Source organism: Bubalus bubalis, chromosome 16 (assembly GCF_019923935.1).
Source record: "Bubalus bubalis isolate 160015118507 breed Murrah chromosome 16, NDDB_SH_1, whole genome shotgun sequence".
Lineage (NCBI taxonomy): Eukaryota > Metazoa > Chordata > Mammalia > Artiodactyla > Bovidae > Bubalus > Bubalus bubalis.
The window spans coordinates 9,856,685-9,881,357 of NC_059172.1; the positions used below are offsets into that span (position 1 = coordinate 9,856,685).

General features: G+C 58.7%; 2 protein-coding genes across 11 annotated transcripts in view; one reads left to right on the plus strand and one right to left on the minus strand.

The window, feature by feature from the left end:
• The first annotated feature begins 262 nt into the window (after nt 1-262).
• TP53I11 (tumor protein p53 inducible protein 11) lies at nt 263-17,706 on the plus strand. Of its 6 annotated transcripts, none has more exons than XM_006046362.4 (9): nt 263-452; nt 6,178-6,284; nt 11,953-12,024; nt 12,811-12,970; nt 13,606-13,664; nt 13,854-13,902; nt 14,234-14,330; nt 15,027-15,128; nt 15,619-17,706. In XM_006046362.4, exons 4-9 carry the CDS (start codon nt 12,842-12,844, stop codon nt 15,750-15,752), a joined length of 570 nt encoding a protein of 189 aa, XP_006046424.1. In that variant the 5' UTR covers nt 263-452; nt 6,178-6,284; nt 11,953-12,024; nt 12,811-12,841; the 3' UTR covers nt 15,753-17,706. The 6 variants fall into 6 exon arrangements, with proteins under 6 accessions (XP_006046424.1, XP_006046423.1, XP_025121968.1 ...); XM_006046360.4 differs by having other exon boundaries at nt 265-452; nt 11,953-12,020; XM_006046361.4 differs by lacking the exon at nt 6,178-6,284.
• The window catches only part of TSPAN18 (tetraspanin 18), a 211,407-nt gene continuing 204,368 nt past the window's right edge, over nt 17,635-24,673 (minus strand). For all 5 annotated transcript variants that reach the window (XM_025266177.3, XM_025266176.3, XM_025266181.3 and 2 more), the window contains 2 exons: nt 23,425-23,508; nt 17,635-21,006 (listed from right to left, as the gene is read on the minus strand). In XM_025266177.3, coding sequence (XP_025121962.1) covers nt 20,959-21,006; nt 23,425-23,508 — 132 coding nt within the window. In that variant the 3' untranslated portion in view covers nt 17,635-20,958. The remainder of the gene's footprint in view (nt 21,007-23,424; nt 23,509-24,673) is intronic.

Below are 24,673 nucleotides of genomic sequence, written 5' to 3' on the forward strand. Positions count from 1 at the left end.
AACCTATGGGGGTGTTGATAGTCTCACGAAAGGAGAACTTGCCACGAAAGTCTTCCCTGGGAGGCGCGGGCCCTCCGTTAGGATTCCTGACCGCCTTCCTCCCGGGGCGTGAGCGCGCCCCCCGTAGGCCATCTCCAGGAACGCCTCTGCTGGGAAGCCCGGGGGGCCCAGTCCCCCCAACCCCTCTCTCCCGCCCGCCCCGGCGGCCACCCTCGGGGGCGAGGCAGCCCGGCGCGTGGGAGGGGACGGCGCGCCATTGGCTTGTGCGCGGAACTGAGAGGAGGGACCAGCTCGGGCCGCCAGACTCGGACAAACCCCGGCCGCACAGGGCGCCGCGCGCAGTCCAGCCGGTCCTGCCCTGCCCTGCCCCGCGCGGGCGGCGCGATGTGAGGCGCCCGAGGGCCCGAGTCCCCCAGCTCCGCGCAGCGCCGGCGCCAGCAGGCGCTACGAACGTAAGTTCTGCTCCCCGCCGCCGCTTCGGAGCCTCGCACTTTCCCTTCCCGCCGCCAGCCGGCCGGGTGCCTGCGCAGCACAGCCCAGCGGGGCTCTTGCGGCCGCAGGGACCGCCGGGGACAGTGAGGACCCAGTGCGCGCGAGCCAGGCGCCCCAGCACCTCTCGGCGCCGGCAGGCTCTGCCGGGACCCCGGGGATCTCCGCCCCCACCCCCATCCTCGGCTTTCCCGGGCGCTGTCCCGCAGCCCCTTCTGGTCCTCTCGTTCGCGCTCTCTGCTCGCAGCCCTGTCCGCTGACTCGGTTTCCCTTTCTCCTCCGTCTCCTCCCTCCTGGACTGTTGATTCCGCCCTCGGCCTCCCCGTCTCGGGCTCGGGCTCTCTGCTTCGGAGCGAGGGAGAAGCCGAGCGGAAAGCAGTTTCTCCCGCTCTGGGGTCTGACTCGGTCCCCGCGCTCGATTCTCTGTCCCCTCCCCCGCTCCATCCCCGTCCCCATCCTCCTCCTCCCTCCATTGTTCCCGGGTCCGGGGTGCGCGCGGCACAAACTTGCGAGACCCTTTCCTCGCCCCCGCTGGGTCGAGGCTGGAGGTGGCGGAGTTCCCGCTGCCCACAAGTCTGTCCGGATCTTCTGGTTCGGGGGGCCGGGGGCGGGGAGCACCGCAGGCGCCCAACCGCCCAGAGCTACCGCCTGGAGCCCCACGGCTCGCAGACTCGAGCCTCAGAAAGTGGGTGGGTGTCTGGAGCTGGGAGATAAAGGACCCATGGGAGGGGGGAGGAGCCAGACCGGGAGACCCCAGTCTCCCGGGTTGGGGACAGCAGAGGCGGGAGCCGCGCCTAAGCCCCAGTTGTTGGGAGGGGGTTAGGGACTCACAGGTGGAAACCGGCGCTCCCCACTCTCTCCCGAGCCGCGCGCTTAGCGGGACGGGGGCAGTGCGGGGCCATTGTCCTGGCGCTCAGTGACCGGGGTCTGCCAACCCTGGGCCGTGAATTCGGTCCGCAGGGGAGCCGGCAGAACGCCGCGCCCACCCCCCGGCGCCTCCAGCGCGGTGGGGATCTCGCTCGGCGTCCTGTCGCCCCGCCCTCCCCCGCCCGGTCCCGGGCTCCCGCCGCCCCCGCGAGGCCCCGGGGGAAGGGGGTTTCTACCCGGGAGCGAAGCGGGCGGGGGCGGGAGCCGGGTGGAGGGTGGAGGCCGAGAGCCCCGAGGCTTCTCCCGAGCTCAGAGCCCAGCGCCGACGCCCAAGGCGGCCTCGCCGCCCCACGGGCCCTGCACTTCCTGCTTGATTTCCTTCGGACAAACTTTTCCTGGTGGGGCCGTCCTGCGGGGAGGGCACCGTGGATGCCCGCCCCCACTGAGCGGCCTCTTGGACCTCCAGCCCTGGTGGCCTGTAGGGAGGGGGCTGATACCTTCTCTTCCTCCAGTCTGCAGATACCAGGGACTCCGTCATCACCTCCAGGCAGGTCCATGGCTCTGAGTTGCCACCTGGAAGGAGGTGGTGAGTGGGTTGTTGGAGAGCCAGGAGGGGGCAAAGTCCATTTTTCAGCCTGGTTCCGTTTAGCCCAGGGGGAGCGAAGATTTTTCTTTTTTGGATTATTAGTAGAACAAATAAGACCAAGTATTCTCCAGGCCTCTGTTACCCTATCTGTAAAATGGGCCTTCTGGCCTCCAAGGTCCCCTCCAGGCCCCATTGTCTTGGGAACCTGCGGCTCTGACTCCTCCTTTTCTGCCCACTTGCTGTCAGCTTAATATATCCTTCTAAATTTGGAGTGGAGGGCTGAGGCCCAAAGCCCTCCACCCATGTTTGGCTGTCAGCACCTGCTGGATCCTCAGCTCAGGCCTGTTCTCTGCAGATCTGTCAATCCCACCCCCTCCCCAGGGCCTCCGGCCCCACACTCAACTTCCTCCCCTCCGCCAGGATCTTATGGTACTCTCTCCTCTGTCTACTGGAGGAAGGGCTTGCTGGTGCTTGTTGGTCCTGAGGTTGGCATGGGAGGGACAGTGGAATTAGCAGTGACCTGTGATATTCACACAGCCCAGAACTGTTCTTTCCTTTCTTTTATTTACTGAACAAAACTGTAAGTGAGGGCTAGGCCAACGTGATTTAATGAACAAAGTGCCAGATATAGTTCTGGGCACTGAGACAGCTATGAACAAAATTGAAAGATTCTTGCCCTTCTGGAGCTGATACAGAGTTGGGGAGGGACAAATAACTGATAAAGTAAATAAGCAAATTATATAGTATATTGAGAGGTGAGGAGGGGGGAAGTTGAGTGTTGAGGCCAAGGGTGGGGTCACCATTTCAAATAGGGTGGTCAGGGTGGTCTCCCTGAGGAGGTGACTTTTCAGCTAAGGTTTTGAGAGAGTGAGCTTTGGGGAGAGTTTCAGGGACTAAAGGTCTGGCAGAGAACAGCCTGTGCAAAGGCCCTGAGGCTGGAACACGCCTGCTTTTTTTGAGGAACTGTAAGGAGCCAGCGGCTTCTCTGGTGGCTCAGTGGTAAAGAATCCACCTGCCAATACAGGAGACCTAAGAACTGTGGGTTCGATCCCTAAGTCAGAAAGATCCCCAGGAGGAAATGGCAACCCACTCCGGTATTCTTGCCTGGGCATCCCAAGGACAGAGGAGTCTGGCAGGCTACCATCCATGGGGTTGCAAAGAGTCAGACAGGACAGAGTGACTGAGCATGCACTCTAGGGTAGAGTGAGAGGGTGGGGAAGAGACGGGAGACAAGGCAGGCTGAGAGGGCATAAGCATTCCCATTTCACAGATGAAGGAAATGATGCTCAGAGATGACATGTGAGTAACCCCAGGGCAAGCCACTCAGGAGAGGTAGCTGCAGGGTGGGGTGCCCAGGGTTCTAACTCCGAGCCCATAATATTTTCCCTTCACCCTGCGTCGCAACCATTCATTCACAACAGTGGTTGCGTCTCTTGCAGGATCAGGCCTGGCCAAATGCTGGGGACACGGAGGGGAGCCACCCAGGCTCAGTCCTGGCCCTCCCCAGGTGCTCCCTCCCCACCTGTGGTCAGTCCACTCAGGCTGGCATCTTCCTCCTGAGCCAGAGTGACCCAAGTTCTCTCTTCCCACTTCTTTCCTATGGCCCCTCCCCTGTAAGCCCCCCCCACTCTGTATCCACATGTGGCCGCTCCAGAGAGACCTGTTCTGAAGCTGATATGGCCAGGGGAGAAACAGTTGAATTTCCTTGTCTGAAAATAATAGCAACATAATTTTTGAGCGTTCACCAGAGATCAGCACTGTTTTAGGTGTTTTTGTACCACTTCTCATCGGTGGCAGGTGCGTGTCATTATGACAGAGGAGGAAACTGAGGCCCAGAGAGGTGGTGTCACAGGCCCAAGGCCATGCAACTAGCAAGTGATGGAACCAGGATGTCAGCACAGGTCTTTTGAGTCATGCCAGAGCCCCACATCCTGGGGAAGGTGGTCGGTTCTGGTCTGTGGTTCTGGCCCATCCAGGCCCCAGGAGAAGTACCGGGACCTTTCTGCTTGCCTCTCCCAACCCACCCAAAGGGCAAATAGCTTCTTGCTTATGAAAAAGTTGGCTCAAAATAGTGGAGCATCTCTTCAGGGAAACTCCCTTTCGCCTCCCCTCCAAGTTTCTGAGCATCTTCAGGGGTGGGGGAGGTGGGAGGAGTCGGAGGGGCGAGGGATATGTCCACTGCCTTCTCATAAGAACTCATGGGATCTGGAAGCCAGGCTGTCCTGATGACTGTGGCCCCACAGGGTCTGGAAGCATCAGCTGCCTTTGAGGGCCCTGACGTGGTCACTGGGCCAAGGGGGAGGCTGGCCCATTCCTGGGTTGAAAAGGACAGGAATTCTCCGTGTGTTCTGCCCTTTATGACAGTAGGAACAGGGATGCCCCTCACAGTGACTCCTGAGTGGCGGTGGATGGCCATCAAAGGGCTGCCCCCCCCATTGTGACCCCCGCCCCCCAGGTCCCCTCCTTCTTGGCCCTTGCCTGCCCTGCCCTCTCACCCTCTCCAACACAGCAGGGGATGTTTATTTTTTTTCTGTCCCTAAGGCCTTAGAGATGTTCGTGATGAAAATGTGGGCTTTCCTCTGTCCTGGAAATTCTGTAGCTTCAAAAGAAAGAGAACTAGTAGAAAGGCAGCAAGAATGTGTGTTTCCAGAGCCAATGAGCGAGGTGCTGGTGGGACTTGGGGGCGGGACAGCCTGTGCTGGATTCTTTGCTGGAACTGGAGTGTGGCTGGTGAGTGACAGGGTCTGGAAACCAAGTCAGGAATATCACAGCCAGGAGGGGCCCTGGAAACCACACTTTGATTTTTGAGACGGAGGAAACAGTCCCAAGATCGGGTCCCAGCTTACCCTCTCCTACAGGGGCAGAGTCTGTTGTTGACCTCAGTTGTCCGGTCTCCCAGCCCAGTGACTCAGGACTCAGCCTTCCAGCTTCTGTCAAAGCCTCTGCTGCCAGCTCCTGTGTTCCTGGAGGTTCTTGGAAATGGGTTGTGGAATCCCTTTCTTGACTACCGAGCCTTGTCATGGGGGCAGGTTTATGTCCCTGTGGGATTCGAATCGTGTTCTTTTCTCTCCTTGGCCGGTTCTACTCTGTCATCCTCGCCCTTGACACATCCTTAGCCCGGGTGGTGAAGCTGGTACCCGAGAGAGGTGGATGGGGAGGTCCCGCCCTCCCCTGACTCACCGGCTTCTTGTGAGACAAGGCGGGCTGGCCTTTAGAATAACTGCGCGCTGCTCTCGAGGGACACGCTGCAAGGAAGTCCTGCCGCGTGGTACCCTCGCCTCAGCTTCTGCCCTTAGCCCGTGTGCGCTGAGAAAACCCCCCACCCTGGCACAAGCCTGCACCCCAAAGGCCCCCGTGGTCGTGGTCATGACGCAGCTGTGTGACCCTGCTGGCAGCCCAGTAAGTCAGGCGTTGCAGGAAGTCAATCTGCCCAAAGGCACAGGACTCGTAGGGCAGAGCCCGGAGACTTGGACCCTTGAGACTGGAGACTCACTCTGCCTGAGGGCCTAACCAAGCGGAGGGTCAGAGCTGGGGGTCTTTAGACCCCCTTCTTGCCCAAGGGGCTGATGGGCTGCCCTAGGGAAGGACTGCAAGAAGGATGATGCTGGCTCTGGATCTTAGCCCCCAAGGTGCCCTTGCTGGGGCTCTCCCTGCCTCCCTTCCCTCTTCCCAGAGCCGGGAGACTCCGGCTCTCACTTCCCCCACTCCTCAACTGCATGTTCCAGTCCCCATTTCCAGCTATTTTGTACCAACGTGATAACAGAACAATGGGTCTCCCTGCAGCCCTCCCCGGGTCCTGCCAGAGTCACAGGGCCTTCATCCAAGGGAGGCTGGACCCCAGGGCGGGGTTCACATGCTGGCAACCCGCCAGGGACTTTCAAGGGGAGATGTGATGGGGAAGAGAGCTTAGAGCTCGGTTCTTGTTGGATGTCATGTTCAGCACACCACACCCCCAGCCCACACATGGGCACGTGCGCGCGCGCGCGCACACACACACACACACACGAGCTCCTCTCGGAATATCCATTAGGCACCATTAACTTGGTTGGAATTTCAGCTTTGTCACTTAGCTCGAGATACACATGTGCATAAGTCACTTGGGCCTTAGTTTCCTTATCTGTAATATAGCCGTTCTCATTGGGCTCTGGGGGTGAGCGCGGAGTTCCTGGTCTGGAAGTACTTATCCACTGCCTCCTTTGCTGGAATGGATGATCGGGGGGCGTTTCTCCTTACAGGTGCGCTGGCCCTCTTGCAGAGGGTCATGTTTGCAAAGGAAGCAGCTCTTGGCTCTGATACTCAGCAGCAGTGACTCCCCACTGAATCACCAGAGGCTTGGCAGCTGGTGGGTGTTTTGGGCCCCCTCCCCTGCCGGTTAGGTTCCTAAGCCAGCCCTCGTGGGGGCACAGTCTCCACGAAGGGGACTGCTCTGCAGTCCATCTGTTTCTATGGAAACCAGGCTTCCCCGGAAGGCTCTGGGGGGGGGTTGGGAGAGAGGTCCTGCAAAACTGGCATGGGAGTGATGCCCCAGCCCCATGGATCTGCTGTGGGGGCAGGGCCTGGACAGCTGCCCCGTTACTGTTGTTAATTGCTGTCCTTTGGGGAGCACCAGGGGTCAGGCCCCTCCACTGCCTTTTCTCAGTCTGTCTAATCAAAACCCTGTGAGCTAAGAATTCATCCTGTGGTTTCACAAATGAGGAGGCTCGGAGAGGTTAGGTAACTTTCCTGACATCACAGAACAATTGAGAGAAAGGGTTGGGGGTTTGAACCCAAGTTTGCCCAATCATTAAGTATATACGCACCCTCCCATCCCCCCCAATCCTTGTAACACCCCCCCACAACACTCCCCCACCCCAATGAGCCCTTCTCTCTCGGTGCAGTCTCTGGGGGCGTTGCTCAGTCTCTGTCCCATCACAGCCCCTTCCGTCTTTCAGGCTCTAGGAGCTCTTTGCGGGTGTTCTTTTCTGGCCTCGGAAAAGGGCCTACAGGGGGCGTCCGATCTTGGCCAGCAGGGGGCCTCAAAACCCTTCCGCCCAACTTTTGTCACAAATTTTTGTTGCGCTCCTCCCACACCCCGACCTGTCCAGGCCCTGCCCTGTGGCACTCCCCTCCAGATGGCCGCGCTTTCTGAGGTCCGGGGAGGGGGGGTCTCATCCCACGCTCTCATCCAATCTCCACCCATTTCCTGGGCACCCCAGATGCCAGGGAAAACCCCAGCCACTCTCAGGGAGTCTTCAGCACCCCTGACCTGCTTGCCCAAGGCCGCCTGGCCGGAGGAGGTGCCAGATTGGAACCCAGCTCTGCCTGACCACAGAGTCCTTTCCCTGCCCTTTCTGTGTCACCAGCTCAGGCATGGCCCGGGGCAGCGCCTGCCCGCCCTGGGCCTCAACTGTCTGCCTTGTCCTGCCAGTGTTTGGATCAAAGCCTCCCCTTGGGCCCTGCCAGCTCAGAGGGTGATCCTGAGTCTTCTGCAGGGGGTGGGGGAGGCCTGCTTGCCTTGGCCCCACTCTCTGGTCTTCTTCTGTGCCGTTGAGTATCTCTGTGTCCGGGGGCCCACGGGACGGTTCTCAGGTGGGGAGATTACCAGCTCTACCTTCAGATCGCTGGGTCCTGGGGAGGCCAACTGGCCCTGAAACCCTGAGAAGGATGGGCTGGAAGTGGCCTGTGGCCGCCACTGAGAGTTCAGAGCGACGAGGGCACTGTGCCCTGGGGAGGTGCCCTGGAGGAGGGCGCTGCAAAGCCCTTGAGGACCTGGGGGCCTCGGGGTGGAAGGAGCAGAGGGCAGTGGTTCAGAAAGGGGAACAACTGTTCAAAGGCCCATGATTTGCTGGTTTATTGGGAATTGAGGTCAGAGAAGCTGGCTGGGGGCAGCATGCAAAAGATCATGAACGCTGGGTCTGGGGGCTGCAAGCCGAATTTCCCCTTCTCCTTGCCTGGCGGGTGGAGAGGCAGCCCTCCTCCCGCCCCTCGCTCACTTGCCTTGGGCAGCCTGGCACCCCCCGCGGGAGCCCTAGGGCCCCTCAGGAGGCAGCGGGGCCTGGGAACGGAAGCGTGAGAGCTGTGACAGGCAGGTTTTCCGCTTACACAGCTGGGCAAGGAGAGGGGAGGCGAAGGAGCTCGCCTGGCCTGGCCCTGGGCAGGGCGGAAGGGCGCTTTGCACTTGGCACCTGCCCGTACACACTCCCTCCCCCGTGCTTCCACAGAGTGCCCCTTCTCATTAGCACAGGGGCAGAAACTGGGAGAGCTGCAGTGCCTTACAGAAGCAGGATTTGAACCCAGGTCTGGCTGTCCCAAAGCCAGTGTCCAGCTGGGGTGCAGCGAGGGAGCGGGGGACACTCCCTCCATCCTCTGTTAGGTTAAAGTGGGGCCACTCCTAAAAAAGACACCTGGAGAGGCCTTGAAAGGGAGGACAATTCATGGGCAGATGGGCGTGTGTGGGGTTGTCTCGGATTGGGTGCTTAAGGGCTGGTGAGAGCTGCCCACCTGCCCTCCCTTGGGGGAGAGGGCCTGGTCCTGGGGTGAAGGAGCCCTGGGACTCAGTGCTCAGAGCAGTTAGCTCCATAGGGCCGGCCGGCTGCTGGGGACCCTGCTCCCTGAAGATAAAGTTCAGGATCTCACTTTCCCTGGGAGGCTGCAGGGCCCGTTGTCGGTGGTGAGCTCACTGCCGGGACCCGGCCCTGGGCTCCAGGGGTGGCGACAGTGGGTCCCCCCGGCCCAGGTGCCTGACGGCAGTGTCTGTGGATAACGCTTATCCCACCTCAGTGATGCTGGACGTCCGATGGTGCCCAGGACCTGTGACCCCCCCCGGCCCCCCCAACACCGTCTGTACCAGCCCTGGGCCTGTGGTGCCAAGGGGAGTGCTGTGCTGTGTTGGTGGGGAGGGCGCAGGGGGCAGAGGAAGGCAGCCGACCCTCCGAGCAGGGATCGCTGACCTGGCCCAGAGCGTCAGCCTTAGGCGATGGGATTGAGATCTTGGAGCTTTGTCCAGCTGGTGGAGACGTTAGGAAATGCTAGTTCGGCCGTTCTCCTGACCCTCCCCAGTCTCCATCCGAGCCCCTGCCGCATGGAGGGCGTGGGGAGGAGGGGGTGTCTGTGTATCAGTGCCCATCTCAGCCGAGCGCTTGGTGTGGGCCCGGCACTGCCCTATCTCTCCCCACGCGTATTTTCTCACAGCATCCCGGTGAGGGAAGACCCTTGGCTCTCCCAGCTGCAGATGGGGCCACTGAGGCCCAGAAAGGTTAAGTGACTTGCCCACAGGCACACAGCTAAGAAATGGTAGACCTGGGCTTCGGCAGCTAAGCTCTTCCGGCTTAAGCAGTTAGCTGGCCCTTTATAAACTACTTTCTGGCCATTATTTAGTCTCCTTTGACTAGCCCTAGGGAAGATGTAAGGATTATTGTTTCCATTTCACAGATGAGAACACTGGGGCTCAGAGAAGCAACTTGCTCTGATTGGTGGCTGACAGATCAGCTTCCCCACCCCCACGCAGGCTGTAAGCTGCTTAAGGGCAGGGCCGGGCACCACCACCCCGTGCCAGGCTCACAGCTAAGCCTCACTAAATGTACTTCTTTCCTTTAAACGTGCAGGTGCTCTGCTGTGTGCTGGGACCAAGCTTCCCTTTTTGCCCCTGAATCTCTAGGAGCTGAGAATTACAGCTCCATTTCACAGATGGGGAAAACCGAGGCTCAGAGCTACGTGACTTGTCCACACAGCTAGTAACAGGCACAGCAGTGAGTCGGGCAGGCTGGCTGGTCTGGGTGAGAAGGGTTAAAATGCCAGGGAGACCTATATGAAGGGCCAAAGTCAAGTTTGAGAATAGCTGATGCTGGGGAGAACGTGCAGGAACAGGAAGGAACACGCATGCATTGTGAGGAAACGTAAATGGTTTGCTGCTTCGGAATGCAGTCTGGCACTTTCTCCTAGATTTACTGTGTGTTGTAATTCAATATAATTCCATGCCCAAGCATTTACCTTAGAGAAATGAAAACTCATTGTCACCCCCCAACCTGCACACGAATGTTTATGGCAGCTCTATTCTCAATGGTCAAACTCTGGAACAACTCAGATGTCCGTCAGTGAGTGAGAGACAGGGGAAACGAACTGGTACGTTGGCATCCGGGAATACCACTCTCCTGCCAAGGGGAAGGGACCATCCATACACACAGCGTGGATGGATCTCAAAGGCAGGATGCTGAATGAAAGAAGGAAGCGGGTCTCCGAGGTTATATACATAAATGATTCCATTTGTGTAACACATGTGCACAAACAAAACTATAGCAACAGATGCCAGGTAACAGATCGGCGGTTGCCAGGGGTTAGGGCAAGAGGAGGGTCCGAGTGTTAAGGGTCCTGATGTGGAGGGGGTGGTTACCTGCCCTTGTGCTACGATTCTCAGCACTACAGACCACAGAGAAGGTCCATCTTGCTGTATGCAAATAAACAAAAGACCAAAGAGGAGGCTGGAAGCAGAAGGGTGGCTGCCAGGTGCTTCCTTGGTGGAGGGCCGGGTGGGGGCCAGGTCTGGGCTGTTCCTCTCAGTGGCTCACTGACTCCCGTGGGCAGCCTCCAGCGGTCCATCTGGCATCGGGAGGGATGCAAGTCTAATTATACCTTCTACCTGGATCTCCAAGAAGGTGGTGGCAAGTGACTGAGCTGTGACAGTGCCTGGGCCGCCTCCCCCTGCCTCCCGCCGCGAGGAGCCCAGTTACACCCTGGCTGCCCCAGGCTGGGGTTGGCGGCCACCCCCGCTCTGACCGGCATTGGGCATTGGGCTGCCTTCTGGGTCACTGCCAGCTGCCGCCTCCCACTCCCCGAGCGTGTATATACAAGGGAGGGAAGAGCATAGCTGCCTTCTTTTAGATGAGGTGCTAGGCTGCGGGGCTTAGGAGGGCTACTGGGTCTGGACATCACTCACAAAAGACCTCAACAAAGGTCCGTCTAGTCAAGGCTATGGTATTTCCAGTGGTCATGTATGGATGTGAGAGTTGGACTGTGAAGAAAGCTGAGCGCCGAAGAATTGATGCTTTTGAACTGTGGTGTTGGAGGAGAATTTTGAGAGTCCCTTGGACTGCAAGGAGATCCAACCTGTCAATCCTAAAGGAAATCAGTCCTGGGTATTCATTGGAAGGATTGATGCTGAAGCTGAAACTCCAATACTTTGACCACCTGATGCGGAGAGCTGACTCATTTGAAAAGACCTGATGTTGGGAGAGATTGAAGGTGGGAGGAGAAGGGGACGACAGAGGATGAGATGGTTGGATGGCATCACTGACTCAATGAACATGGGTTTGGGTGAACTCTGGGAGTTGGTGATGGACAGGGAGGCCTGGCGTGCTGCGGTTCATGAGGTCGCAAACAGTTGGACACGACTGAGCGACTGAACTGAAGCTGAATGACCATTATCTCCAGACTCGGCTGGTGTGCGCCATGCCTAGTTCATCCGGTCTAAAGCCACAGTATCCGAACGTCCCGCCGTTTGAGTCTTTGTTCTGATGTTTGTTTGCTGGGCGCTTTATTTTGTTCTGAGACACCGGGAGGCTGGAGGGCTGGAGGTGACCTGGGGATGTGTCCGTGCCCTCCCTCTGGAAGCCCTGGCTGCAGCTGGGAGGCTGAGATGTTGGCTGGGGCCACACGACAGGAAGACCTGCATCTGAGGCCTGGTCGGGGGCATCTGGAAGCCCACCTCGGGTCCCTGGCTGAGGCACAGGCAACTTCTGAGCCTTGTCGGTTATCGAGGGGTGAGGAGTGGTTCTCCTGCCCTGCTGGAGTTACTGTGGGTGGGAATGAGGTGCAGGAATGTGGGAAGCACCCAGCATGCGTGGGGCACCTACTAGGGTGCGGGTTGCTACCATTTTTTAAACCTGGTCTCTGTTGAACTTGGCTTCCTCATCTGTAGAATGGGTACAAGCAGTACCTATCTAGCAGGATGGCTGTGGTCACAGGAGGCCCCCTCGGGGCCAGCTTCTAGACACCTTGACCTCACTGTGGCTTCCACTGTTGTCTCCTTCGCATAGATTTTGTGCTGACTGAAGGTGAGGACGGCCACTCAACTCACCTCAGCGTCCCCATCGCCCGGCATACAGTAGGTGCTCAAGATCTGGCCAGAGGTGGAGCTGGGGGGAGGCTGGTGACTGGGGGCCTTCGCGGCTCATGGGCCGGAGGTGGGGGAGAGCAGGGAGAGGCAAGGCCGGACTGCTGCCCCCGAGCCTGGCCAGCCCTCCTCTGCCTCGGCTGGGTCCTGGGGTCCCCCCTCCCCTTCTTTCCAGTGCTGGCAGGCTGATTGGAGGTTGTCTGGGAGTGTGGGTGGGTGGGTGGGAGGGCTTGCTGGCAGTAGGAATTGTCTGGGCTAAAATTCAGTGGGGGCCTGGACCCCAGCACTCAGGACCCCTACCCAGGCTTGGGCAGACCTTTCCCTTTTTTGGCAAGGCTGACCCAGGCCCCAGTTAACTCCTTGCCTCCAAGAATCTTTGGGTCTGGTCTCCATCTAGGCCTGAATGCCTAGTCCTAGGCCTACACTTCCCCTAGGACTGTCTGTAAGGCTCCCTCCAGCCTGGTCACTGGGGGTAGGCCACATCCGTTTAGGCCAGACGGGCTGATAGAGCTGGAAGGCCTTCAGAACATCTGCTCAAACCCATTTTACAGATGGAGAAGTTGAGGCCAGGACAGGGCACTGAGTTGCCTGTTTCATCTCACAGCTGGGTGGTTAGGGAGCCCAGAACTAAGCCCAGGCCCTCAGAGTCCTCCTCTGGGTGTCCACCTGCTGCCCCAGGCTGACGGGGAGGCCTCCCCCAGGCCCCAGGCTGGGGTCTGGCCACCTTCTGAGATCTGGATGCAGGTCAAGGTCAGTGTCTGAGACCGGTGTTTCCCTGCAGCTCTGCTGCAGAGGCCGGGCTCCAGGACAAGATGGCAGCCAAGCAGCCCCCACCTCTCATGAAGAAACACAGCCAGACAGACCTCGTGAGCCGCCTGAAGACCCGCAAGATCCTCGGCGTGGGCGGGGAGGACGACGACGGGGAGGTCCACCGCTCCAAGGTGGGCCGGGCTTGGAGGAGGGGCCTTGAACCAGCCATGCGTGGGGGTCTGCCTCTGAGCACCAATTTGAGGAGGCGGGTCTGGCCCACTGTTTGGGGAGAAGAGTAGCTGAGACCCGTATAGCTGCAGGGGGCCCCTAGATTCAGCTCATATTTTCTGGAAATGTAATGGATATGTCAGACGAATAGCAGCAATAATGAAAATGGATGGTTAGAATTAGTTGAGTGCTGATTATTTGCTTGTTATGGCACCAGCTGCTCTATAAGCATTTTTTAATCTTCCTGTTAGCCCTGGGAGATGTAAGTTCAGTTATTAACCCATTTTATGGATGGGGAAAACTGAGGCTCAGAGAGATTAAAGATTTGCCCAGGACCACACCAATAAATGGTAGAGCCAGGCTTCAAGTCCACAACTGGCAGATGCCTGAACTCACATTTTCAGGCCCCATATTTTCAGCTTCCTCTGGGCCCTGGTATCAAGAGGAGGCGAGTGTGGCCTCACTGTGACCCTCCCAGCCTAGGTCACTCTGGCTAAGCAGAGGCACCCAGGTGGGTCCCTGGGCATCTGGCAGGCTCTGGGAGGTAGGGAGTGAGCTGGGCAGACAGCGCTGCCTTCTGACCCCTCTCTGTCCACAGATCAGCCAGGTCTTAGGCAATGAGATCAAGTTTGCTGTTCGAGAGCCTTTGGGGCTCAGGTGAGCACTGACTTGTGAGTGTTGGCGGGGGGCAAGGCTGTGGGGAGGGGCCCTGTGTAGTCTTGTTCTTGGTTCCCTCCTCCAGACCAGCTATCCCTCAATCTTGCCTGGAGAGGGGATGGTCCGGGGTGGGGCCCGAGGGTGGCAGCCAGGGGTCTGCCTCTGACCGTCCTCTCTTCGTCTCCCCAGAGTCTGGCAGTTCGTCTCTGCTGTGCTCTTCTCCGGCGTTGCCATCATGGTGAGTCCCTGCCCCAGCCCTGGGACCCCCTGCTGCCGTTCCCCACAGGGCCATCGGGCCATCATACTGACGCCTCTGCTATCCAGGCTCTCTGGCCGCCTCTCTGACCTGTGCGGATGCTCATCCCCACTGTGCCCTGCCCTGGAGCATCGGAGGTCCCCTGGTCCACAGTCCCGATTCTTTGTCCTTGGAACCTGAGATCTCTGTTGCCATGGACGGGGTGGGGGCAGTCAGGGTCCTGGCCCTGGACTGCTGCTGGGGAAAGGAAGGAGATGATCAAGGGGAAGGTTCCACAGGGAGTCACCCCAAGCCTCCCGCCCACTGTCCGCAGGCCCTTGCCTTTCCTGATCAGCTCTACGATGCGGTCTTCGACGGAGCGCAGGTGACCAGCAAGACCCCCATCCGCCTCTATGGCGGTGCCCTCCTCAGTGAGTATTGCTGGGCAGACGCCTGGAAGATGATGAGCAACTGCGGGGGGACCATGGAGGGTGAGGGAAACCTGGGGGGCCTTTCTTTTCTTTGTGCTGGGGCTCCGCTTCCCCTTCAGCTGCCGAGTCTGTCTCTGCTGGGTGTGTGCTACCATCTTGCGGCCACTGGTGGAACATCGCCCGTGGTTCGGGGCTGCTCTTAACCATCATCTGAGACAAAGCACTTACTGAGCGCTTGCTGTGTGCAGTGCTCCACCAGGGCACTGGGATAGAGAGATGAAGGCAGCCCAGGCTCCGCCCTCCAGGGTCTCACAGCCTAGAAGAGGAGGTGAAATCAGCACAGCGTCTGTAAAAGCCTCGCTGCTTCTATTTCTTCTCCAGCCTGAGTTACATGCAAGCCGTGCCTGTTAGGAAACTGCATTTAAACCCCAGCACCTGTGGTGTCCTTCCGCGCCGCCGAAACTTTCTATGGCTCCCTATTACCTGCAGGCTAAAGTCCCAGTCTAACATTTAGGGTTATCCGTGGGGTGCAGTCCAGCCTCCCTTCCAAAACCTCCCTGCCTGCGAGTGGGGCAGGGGATCCCTGGGGTCCTGGCTACTTTGCCGAAGGGAAGAGGAGCAGACCCCTTGCCCCCATCTCAAGAGGGGGGGATCAGGCCGCCCCGCACCCAGTCCCCTTCTTGTCCTTCACCCCAGGCATCTCCCTGATCATGTGGAATGCTCTCTACACGGCTGAGAAGGTCATCATCCGATGGACTCTGCTCACTGAAGCCTGCTACTTCTCGGTCCAGTTCTTGGGTGAGTCCTGAGCTGGACAGTTGTGGGGGAGGGGGAGGGCGGCGGGTAGCTGATGGGGTGCCGGTAACTTGGTCCCTGACTTCCCAACTCTTGCCACTTGATTTCCGGGAAGTGATGAAAACCTGTGTGCGGGGGAGGGACCCATGTGGCCGCGTTCACCTGTGAGCCTGCACACCTGTGCCCACACGGCCGACATGCACCTGTGCCCTCCTGAATGCACATCCGTGCACCCACCACCCACTGCTCCCTTGTGTCCCCAGCACAGGGGGGGACAACACATGCCCAGCTGTGCCCACATGCTTGCCCCCGTCCCTGCCACATAGGGGACTCACAACAGACGTACCTGTGGGGTTGGGTGGCTGGCCGGACGCCCCAGCTCAGAATTGGGGTGGGGTCAGCCAGGCAGCTGCACCGGGGCCCCTGGCATCCCGTGCTGGGGGGTGAGGAACAGCGCTCCTGACCCCTGTCCCCTCCCGCCTCTCTCCCACAGTGGTCACTGCCACGCTAGCCGAGACAGGGCTCGTGTCTCAGGGGATCCTGCTGCTGCTGGCCAGCCGCCTCCTTTTTGTCGCCATCAGCATTTACTACTATTACCAAGTCGGCCGAAAACCCAAGAAGGTGTAGCCACCCGCCGGGCCAGGGGCCCCTCTGGGGCAGGGAGGCCCTGGGACCGCCCTCGGGTCCCCTTTGGTTCTGGAAGGCAGGCCCTGGGCAGGCAGGGCGGGCGCCTTCCCCTTCCTCCCTGGATGCTGTGATCTTGGGCCCTCAGGGCTGGGGAGGGGACGGGGCCCTTCTATCCCGTCCTGCCCCCCCCTCACGGTGAAGCCTCCTTCTCGTGGGTCTCCCGGCCTCTGGATCCCCTGGACAGACGCTCATGGGAGAGCTTGAGTCACGGGCCTCCGGCCGGGCCAGGCCCCTTCTTCCCCTATCATGAGACCCTTCTTTCTTGAGAGGCTGTGGACCGCCTCCCTGTCCGTCCCCTGCACCCCCCGGCCAACGATGCCCAAGCAGCCAGACTTGGCTTCCGCCCCTGCTTGGAAAACCCGAGACCTCGACCCAGGGGCCCTTCCCTTCCATGCAGGCCCACTCCGCACACAGGGGCCCCTGTGCTCTTTAAGCACCCAGCACAGCTGTGGGCTGGCAGGGAGCCCTGTGGGGGGCCGCCTTTGAGCCGACACCTCCCTTTCCGCCTCCCGGGGGCAGCGGGGCCCTGTCCTCAGCCCCGGCCTCACTCTTGGCTTCTCTGCCTTGGCCCCAGCTCGTGGAGGCCCCTTCCCCACCCCTGGCCCCAGGCCAGCCCTGACAGATGAACACCCGGGTAACCCCGGATGAAGGCCACCTGTCAGTGATGGGGCTTGGGGATCAGGCAGAGCGAAAACGTTTCCTCCTCACTTGGGCATGTCCTCTGGGGTCTGCTGCACACCGACTCAGCCCCCTCGTCCACCTTCTCCCCTCCCCCAGCGTGCTGCCCTGAGGCCCGGCTGTGGGTGTGACTGGGTACCCTTCAAAGCTCAGCAGGGCAAAAAAAATAGAAACAATTCAGCAGGCCGCCTCCACTCACACCCATCTCCCCCAGTGCCCCGGAGGGGCTGAGACCCTGCAGGCCCAGCACCCTTGTGCCCACCACCCACCGCGAGTCCCTCACCCAACGCCCTCCTTCACTCCGTCACACAGGGATTGGCGGCCCCAGTGTCCTGGGGACGGGTGTGCAGGGAAGCAGGCCGGGCCCCAGATTTGCCTCCTGTCTAAGCACCATGTTGAAGGGGCGGAGTGGTTTGTTCTGAGGTGTAGCCCAGCTCCGGCTGCTGCCACGTGGGGGGGCCTCCCACCCTGACCCTGGGCCTCACTGCCCTCCCCTACACCCACAGCTGTCCCAGCGGCCACAAACCCGGCCACATGGCCTTTGCCCAGTGACGCCATCACTGTTAACGGAGGCCCGCCTGGCAGGTTGGGAGCCCAAGGCTGCTGACTGCGGCTGAGGGCAGGGGAAGCAGGACCCTGAGGACGGGCCATTCCCGCCTGGCCTCCGTCCCTTGGGCTGAGGTTCTAGTCTCTCTGTAGAATCCTGTCCACACCCGCTGCACCCCTCCACCGAGTCCTGGGCAGGCCTGCAGCCAGTGCAGCCTTTGGGAGGTGGTGGTGGTGTCTGGCGGGCCATGCCCTCCAGCCCTGCTGTGTCGAAGCTGACCCATGCTTTTTGAGGCCTGGCTAATGCGCCAGCAAGTGATGGACGGTTTGTCCTAAGAACCAACCGCTGAGCAGGGGAGGGAGGCTGGCATGGAAGGGGGAAGCGTGGGCACCGGAGCAGGGCCAGGCCAAGCCGGCCAAGCTGGGGTGGGTGGCACGGCCGTGGCTCCGGAGAGGGTGGACGAGGGCCCGCAGGGACGGCGCTGTCCCTCCTAAGGTTCGAGAAGATCCAGGATGGCTCTACTCGGTTCACTCCTGCCAAGCTCTTGCCCCGTCCCCAGCCTCCTCCACCCCCACTCCCAATCAAGACCACCGTTCCTCACGGTCACTATTTATTCTTCGTTCCTTTTTCTTTTTGTAAGAAACAGTCACAAAAACCAGTGCAAAACCATCAGTGTGGGCGTCCTGTTTTATATTACAAAAACTCCTCTTGATAGATAATATAAAAAAGGGAGGCTCACGGGGGATAAACATGATAAATTAGCTCTGCTACCTACGGCAGGGAACATGTACAGTTTCCAAAATAGACTTAATAGGACCCACCAGGGGAGGGACAACGGTCTTCTAGGGAGGTGGGGGGTTGGGGCCTCAGCTGGCTTGGAGGATCCTGTCTGGGCTTCTAAGGCATGGAGAGGAGAGGAGAGATATGGGATGCTGGGCAGGGTCCCAGCCCCCGGTCCCTAAGCAGGAAGGTGGCCTTCAGTACTGGGCAAGGTATGTGACCAACTGCAAGGTCTCCCTGGTTCCTGGTTTTATTTTCAGGCTCAGGAAGTCTCAGCAAAGACTTCATGCCCGGCCCTGCCCTGCTCCACCCCGTGCGTGCGTGCTAAGTTGCTTCAGTCGTGTCCCGATTCTATGACCCTATAGACTGTAGCCAGCCAGGCTCCTCTGTCCATGGGATTCTCCAGACAAGAATGCTGAGTGGGTTGCCATGCCATCCTCCAGGGAATCTTCTCAACCCAGGGATCAAACCCGTATCTCTTACATCTCCTGCGTTGGCTGGCAGCTTCTTTACCATCAATCAGTGCCACCTAGGAAGCCCTACTCCCACCCCAGTAGCCCCCAAATTGCCATTTGTACCCATTGAGGGCTGTTGGGGCTGGGCTTTGCCTTCTCAGGCCTGTTCAGAATGGTCGCAGACAGCCTTGCAAATAGCCGCCAGCCTGCGATAATGCTACAGAGCAGAGGCCTGCTTCCCCTTTCCAACCCCAGAATGTAGTTGGTGGGGGAAGATCCAGGCTCCTTGACCCTTTCTGGAAAGCGCTTCGTGATGAGAGGCTCTCACATCCACCCTCAAACCCATCTCCCCCAGGTGTTCCTCCAAGACCAGCCTTTCATCTCAGGAGCCTGGGGGTGGGGGGTGGTGCCTGATGCCTGGTTCTTCTTACCTTGAAGGCCCCAAATTCTCCTGGGCAGTGGGGACTGGATGGGGCCCTGATGCCTAGGGTACCCCTAAACTGAAGCCACACAGTTGTCCAAATTGACTCTAACCCCTGCTTAATCAGCCTCTTTTTTTTTTTTGTCCACCTCCTACCAGCCCTTTGCCTCTGCCAGGAAGTTGGAGCCAAGTGGGTCTAGAGACCCCTCTGGGGTCCCAGCTGCATGGCCTCCGGGGTCCTGGGGATGCCCGGTCTCTAGGGAGTTCATAACATCTTTATGGAGGTTCCAGGGCAGCCAGATACAGGAGCACTATGGAAAGATTCAGACCAGAGAGGACAGCGGGAAGGGTGCAAGGGGGGAAGGCAGCAATAAGGGGAGGGTCAAACCAAGTCTTTACAGCAGGGACCAAGCTCTGGTGGTATCAGGTGGCAGAGCAGGGGGGCATGAGCTCTAGGCTGCTGCTCTGTCTCCTGGAGGCTGGAAGGCTGGAGGGGAGGCTGGAAGTTGGCATAGGGCCTGTGAGACAGAATGGGTCCTTCCCAGACCCCAAGGAGGGACAATGATAGGAGGAGAGCAGGCAACATACCACCCCTTCCACTCCCATGCCTATGGCAGACATCACCAATCCAGCCCGAGTTGCTTGGCAGACATTACTAATCAAGATCACACTGTCCTTGCCCACTGAGCCCAGACCAGAGCTCAGGTCCTCTGCACAGCTGCCACTCCTGACTGGTCAGGGTTGAGACATCTTGCAATGCAGTTGCAAACACTGCTCTAGAATTCGAGACCTGCATATGTAAGGGGCTGATCTGTGGGTGCTGTGTAGGTGTGGGTGAGTCTGTGAGGAAACCTCCCCCTGCCAGATCCTTGAGGAAACACTCAGAAGTGTGTGCTACAGACGGTGAAGGGACCGGAAAACGATGTCAGAGCAAAACTGACGAGGTGGTCTGGGGTTCTTCAGCCTGAGGGTAAAGGGGCTCGGGGTGGGGCGGCGGAGCGGACCATGTGTGGCCTTCACACTTTGGGACAGAGAGAGAGAACAAGTGGCATGACATGGAGAGAACCACAGAAAAACAGAAACCTCTTCCGTGTATTAAGCTGATGCTAAAGTCAGAGCAGTCCAAAGAGAAGCCTGTCTTGGGAGGTAGTGAGCTCCCTGTCCTTGGAGGTGTGCAAGAAGATGGAGAAGTCTTGGCAGGGATCTTGTGGAAGGCATCCAAGTGGCAATTCTGAGTGAGGAGAGGCGAGCCAGATGATCCTGGGGGTTCCTTCCAGCCCTGGGAGCCAGGGAGTTGGTGGAGACCAGGGAGGGCCTTGTGAGGAAAGGTGGGCAGTGTGGAAAAGGGGCTGTGATGTGTGTGTGTGTGTGTTCCTGGGACTTAGAGAAGAGTGTGGGGAGGTGGGGGTGTGGAGAGCAGGGAGGGTAGAGCCCAGAACATTCTTAGCTGTGGAGCTGGGAGGAGGCAACTCCTGAGCAGCTTTCCCTCTCTCTTCTGGGGAAACCAGGACATGGAGGCCAGGGAGCCGTGAGAACAGCTGATCTGCTGGGACCAGCAGACCCTGGGAGGGGCGACAGGCAGCCTCGGGGAGACGGGGTTCTTGTTCGGAACAGCCATGCATGTGCTGCGTGACTGTGGATGAGAAACTGCCCCTCTCTGGACTTTCCAGATTCTTTGGTCCAACAGATGGGGAAGCGTGGACCCTACCGGCTGGGACATTCTTCGATCCAGTGTCTGGATTCTAATCTCGGCCCCAGCCTGAGGCAGGACAACTCCATCTTGGGGGGACCAGGTATTCCGAAGAGGTTTCAAATCCTCGAGGACGTGGTGACCAGGTCTCCTGGGGGCCCCTGGGCTTCGCCAGTCTTCCTCCACCATCTCCTTTTGCTTCCTTCTTGCCTACATCCTTACGTTCTTGGCACCCAGTCCTGAAGCCCGGGTCCCTGGCTACCGGATCTGGTTGGGCCGAGGAGGGGACCTGATTGCTTTGGTCTCCAGTGCAGACTGCCTCCTGGGTGCGCGGGTCCATGCAGAGAACCTGCGGCGCCCACTCCGAGTCCAGACGGGCTGTATCAGTCCATAGTTTTGTCTTCATTTTGTTTTGTTAAAAAAATAGCTATTTTCCTCTGCCCCTTTTCCTGGCCACTCAGGCTGGCCTCACCTCCTCCCCCGGGGCCAAGAGGGCAGGGGTACGGGGGAGGGGAGGGCGTTGGGCGCTGGGCAGTGGTGGGCGGGGTGAGTCTTCAAGCTTCAGGCCACACCCTCTACTGGATGCCCCGGAAGAGGCACATGGCAAAGATCATGGCAAAAAGCTGCAAAGAAAGTAGGATTTGGCTTGTCAGGCTGGGTTCACAGCCCTCCAGGGGGCTGTCCCACCCAGAGGAGAAGGGGCTGCCTGCCCTGGCACAGGAAGGGGGCTTACCCGTCACTCTTGGGACGCTCTTGCTGCAGGCACTCCTGACACTGCCTTGGACAGGGGGCAAGCCCCTCTTGCCAGCCACTGGTCCCCTCATGCAGTGTGGTCATGAAAAGAAGGGGAGCTTTGACCATAGGTTCAAATCCAGCTCCCTTATTTGCCATCAGCAAACATGGGCCAAACAGTTCCCTTCTCTGGGCCTGAGTATATATCAAGAGCTTACCATGTGCTGGGCACAGTTCTAAATGCTTTCTCAGAAGTATTTTCACAGATCAGGAAGTGAGACCCAGAGAGGTCATGGAACCCACCTAAGATCACACAGCGACAATGAGGAATCCAGGGTTGGAGTCCAGCATTCTGAGTCCAGAGGCCAGTCTCACAGCCCCTGCCCTCCCCTTCTTCTAGCTCACAGGAGGGGGGTGAGATGGGAAGTCTAAGGTGATTAACAATGTAATGGGGCCTATTATATAGTAGATGTTTAATTAAAAGTTACTAGGAATGTTACTGACAGGCAAGAAAGACGTAGCCCTCCCCCAAATTAGGAGCACAGTCCACTGAACCCCTGTCTAAGGGCCTTGGGAGGGTGGGATATGCAGAGACCCAACTCAGGGATGCCTATGTATTCAGGCTGGCTTGTACCCCGATGCCAGAGCTCCTGCAAGTAGCACAAGGCACAGTCCCCAGACCACAGGCTCATGACCGAACCTCCGGGGGGGACTCTGGGTGGGGGAGGCGAGGCATATGGGAACCGTTCCTGCTGAGGTTCTGCCCCCCCACCCCCCGCCAGAGGCCGCAGCTGGGCTTGTGGGCTGGGTGTGAAGGCAGCAGACTGGGAGCACAGACACTGCTTAATGAGCCCCCGTCTCAGGGTCCCTCCACCTCTGACGTCCACAGTGCTGTAGAAGCCAGTTTTTAGCATCATTTTGCAAATAAGGGAACTGAAGCCCGTGTTCTTCCTGCAGGGTACGCACGTCTGCGATTTGCCAGGGGGCCTGGTACTGAGCTATGTTTCTTGATCATTGTTTCCTCCCAGGAGGGGACTTGTTCACCTAGAACAGTGCTGGTGCTCAGCTGGGGCTCAATCTATGCTTGATGAGTGAATGAACGGGTGAATGAATAAATCCATCTCCCCATCCTCGAAAGTCTCCACAAAGCTGCTCTAGGACTGCAGGACACAGTACTCAATGGACATGAGTCTGAGCAAGCTTTGGGAGACCGTGAAGGACGGAAGCCTGGCGGGCTGCAGTCCCTGGGGTTCCCAAGGGTCGGACACGACTGAGCGATGAACAACAGCAAAGGGCAGAGTAAGGAGCTAAGCAAGCCCGGGTTTGTGGTGCTAGGTGGGAGGGGGAGGCTTAGGATTGCGTTGCCTGGTTTCATTTCCCCGCTGGCCAAGGACTGGCTGCCCGTTTCTTCAGATCAACCGGCGTGGGCAAAACTGTGCAACCATCCAGGACAGGGGATTTGAGATCCCAGACGGGAGTGAATAGAAGGAAGGGGGCAGCCCCACCGTTTGACCACAGCGCCACCTAGTGGCGGCTGTAAGCGTCTGCAGTGGCCTTCCTTTTAAGGGGGCTCAGCGCCCTTCTGATCTTCACTGCTGGGACTCCATCTGCAACTTGTGAGGTTAACAAGGCCCCGCGGCCCTCAACATCCCACAGAGAAAAGGCCTGATCTAGAAGCAAAGGCTGCGGAGAAGGCAATGGCAACCCACTCCAGTACTCATGCCTGGAGAATCCCATGGACAGAGGAGCCTGTTAGGCTACAGTCCATGGGGTCGCTAAGAATTAGAAACGACTGAGCCACTTCACTTTCACTTTCATGCATTGGAGAAGGAAATGGCAACCCACTCCAGTGTTCTTGCCTGGAGAATCCCAGGGACAGAGGAGCCTGTTGGGCTGCCGTCTATGGGGTTGCACAGAATCGGACACGACTGACACGATTTAGCAGTAGTAGCAGCAGAAGCAAAGGCTGTAGCCTCTCCATCAAATCAGCTGCACTGATCCTTCAGAGTTCACTCTGGACCTTGGGTGGGGTGCAGGGGTTGGGGGCGAGTGACTCTCAGGGCCCATCTACCCCCATTGCCCGGAGACTTGCTCAGATGTGTCCAGAGCCCCATAACAACTCAGGGAACAAACAGGCACGGCTGGGCTTATCACCCAATAGTCCCCGAAGTGGGGTCCCATTGGGTCCTGGGCTAGGGATCTGGAGGTGGAGGTAGGCTGGGGGTGCAGGCTGTAGGGGAGTGTCTGCCCCAGACCCTGTGAGGGTGTCTTGCTTCTGGGAAACTGCAGAAGTGGGGGCCTTCACTTACCTCAATGGCCAGCACCCCTATGGCCAGGGCTCCGGCCAGGTAGACGTAAGTCTCGAAGGCGTTGAGGATCACCGTGTAACAGCCCTGGAGGGGAAGGACCAGAGGTGAGGCCAAAGCCAGGAGGGACAGGGGTCAGGGGCCAGCCTCCCGACTGGGGAGTGAAGCCCGGGAACTGGCATGTGGCCCCAGAGCTCAGGCAGCAACCGGCCTACCTTGTCCCACCGCTGTTGGGATAGTTTAGCAGGGAGGGGCTGGGAGGCAGGAGGACCATAAACACAGCAACTTGGCAGCAACGAACCAGAGACCCACCTGGCCCTCCAGCCCCTAAGGCAAGGCTGAAAATGGGCATCTTGACTGCTGCTCAATCAGACACAGACCCTTTTTTCTTTTGATGGGAATATTGGAAACTTTCCAGTAAATGTCTGGACTCCCTTCTGCTCTTGAAAAGATCAGAAGATCCAGTAAGGTAGGCCATCATTTCTATGTGGCTCTCCCTGAGGACAGGTGCTCCCTGGGGATTCACAGTCCCCACCATCTATCATCCCACACCCATCCTTTCTACTCCTCCCCATTACCAGCCTGGCAGCAGGGTTTGGTTTGCAACCTCCGCCCTAAGGAAAGCCAGCCCATTCTTCAAGACCTAGCACGTACCTCACCACCTCCAGGCAGCCTTCCAGGACCAGCTCAGCTCTCACAGTGCCCCTTCTAAATGGATTGAATCCCTGTGCTATTACTGTTTTCTCAAGCAGTCCTCAGGATATATGGACTGAGACAGAGATGGAGCCAGTGAGAGATGAGACAGAAACAGAGGGCCAGCATTACCAGCATGTACCAGCATGTGACTGCCACCCTATCTGACCCTGCGTGCCTCACGTCTTGGGTCATCTCTGTGCCCACGCTCCCTCTCTCTGCACCATGCTGACCAGAGACTGATGCATGGTATTTGCTTTGAAAGGAATGTATTTTTAAAGAGAGAGAATTTTCTTTCTTTTAGGAGAATCCACATATTCCTTGGGCCGAGCCAGAGGATCTGCAAGGGAAGGAGTCGCCAGGGTGGGGGTTAGGGAATCACGCCTGGTCCCTGTTGGGTGACGGTGGCTGTGTCTGGGTCCTGTTGAGATTTGGGGGTGCTTCTTAGGTGATTCTTGGGGGCTCACATACATTGTCAGTCACCCAGAAGCTCTGCCTCATTGGCTGGAAGTGGAAATGATACACCATGAGGCTGCACTCGGGCAGGCGGACAGCAGGA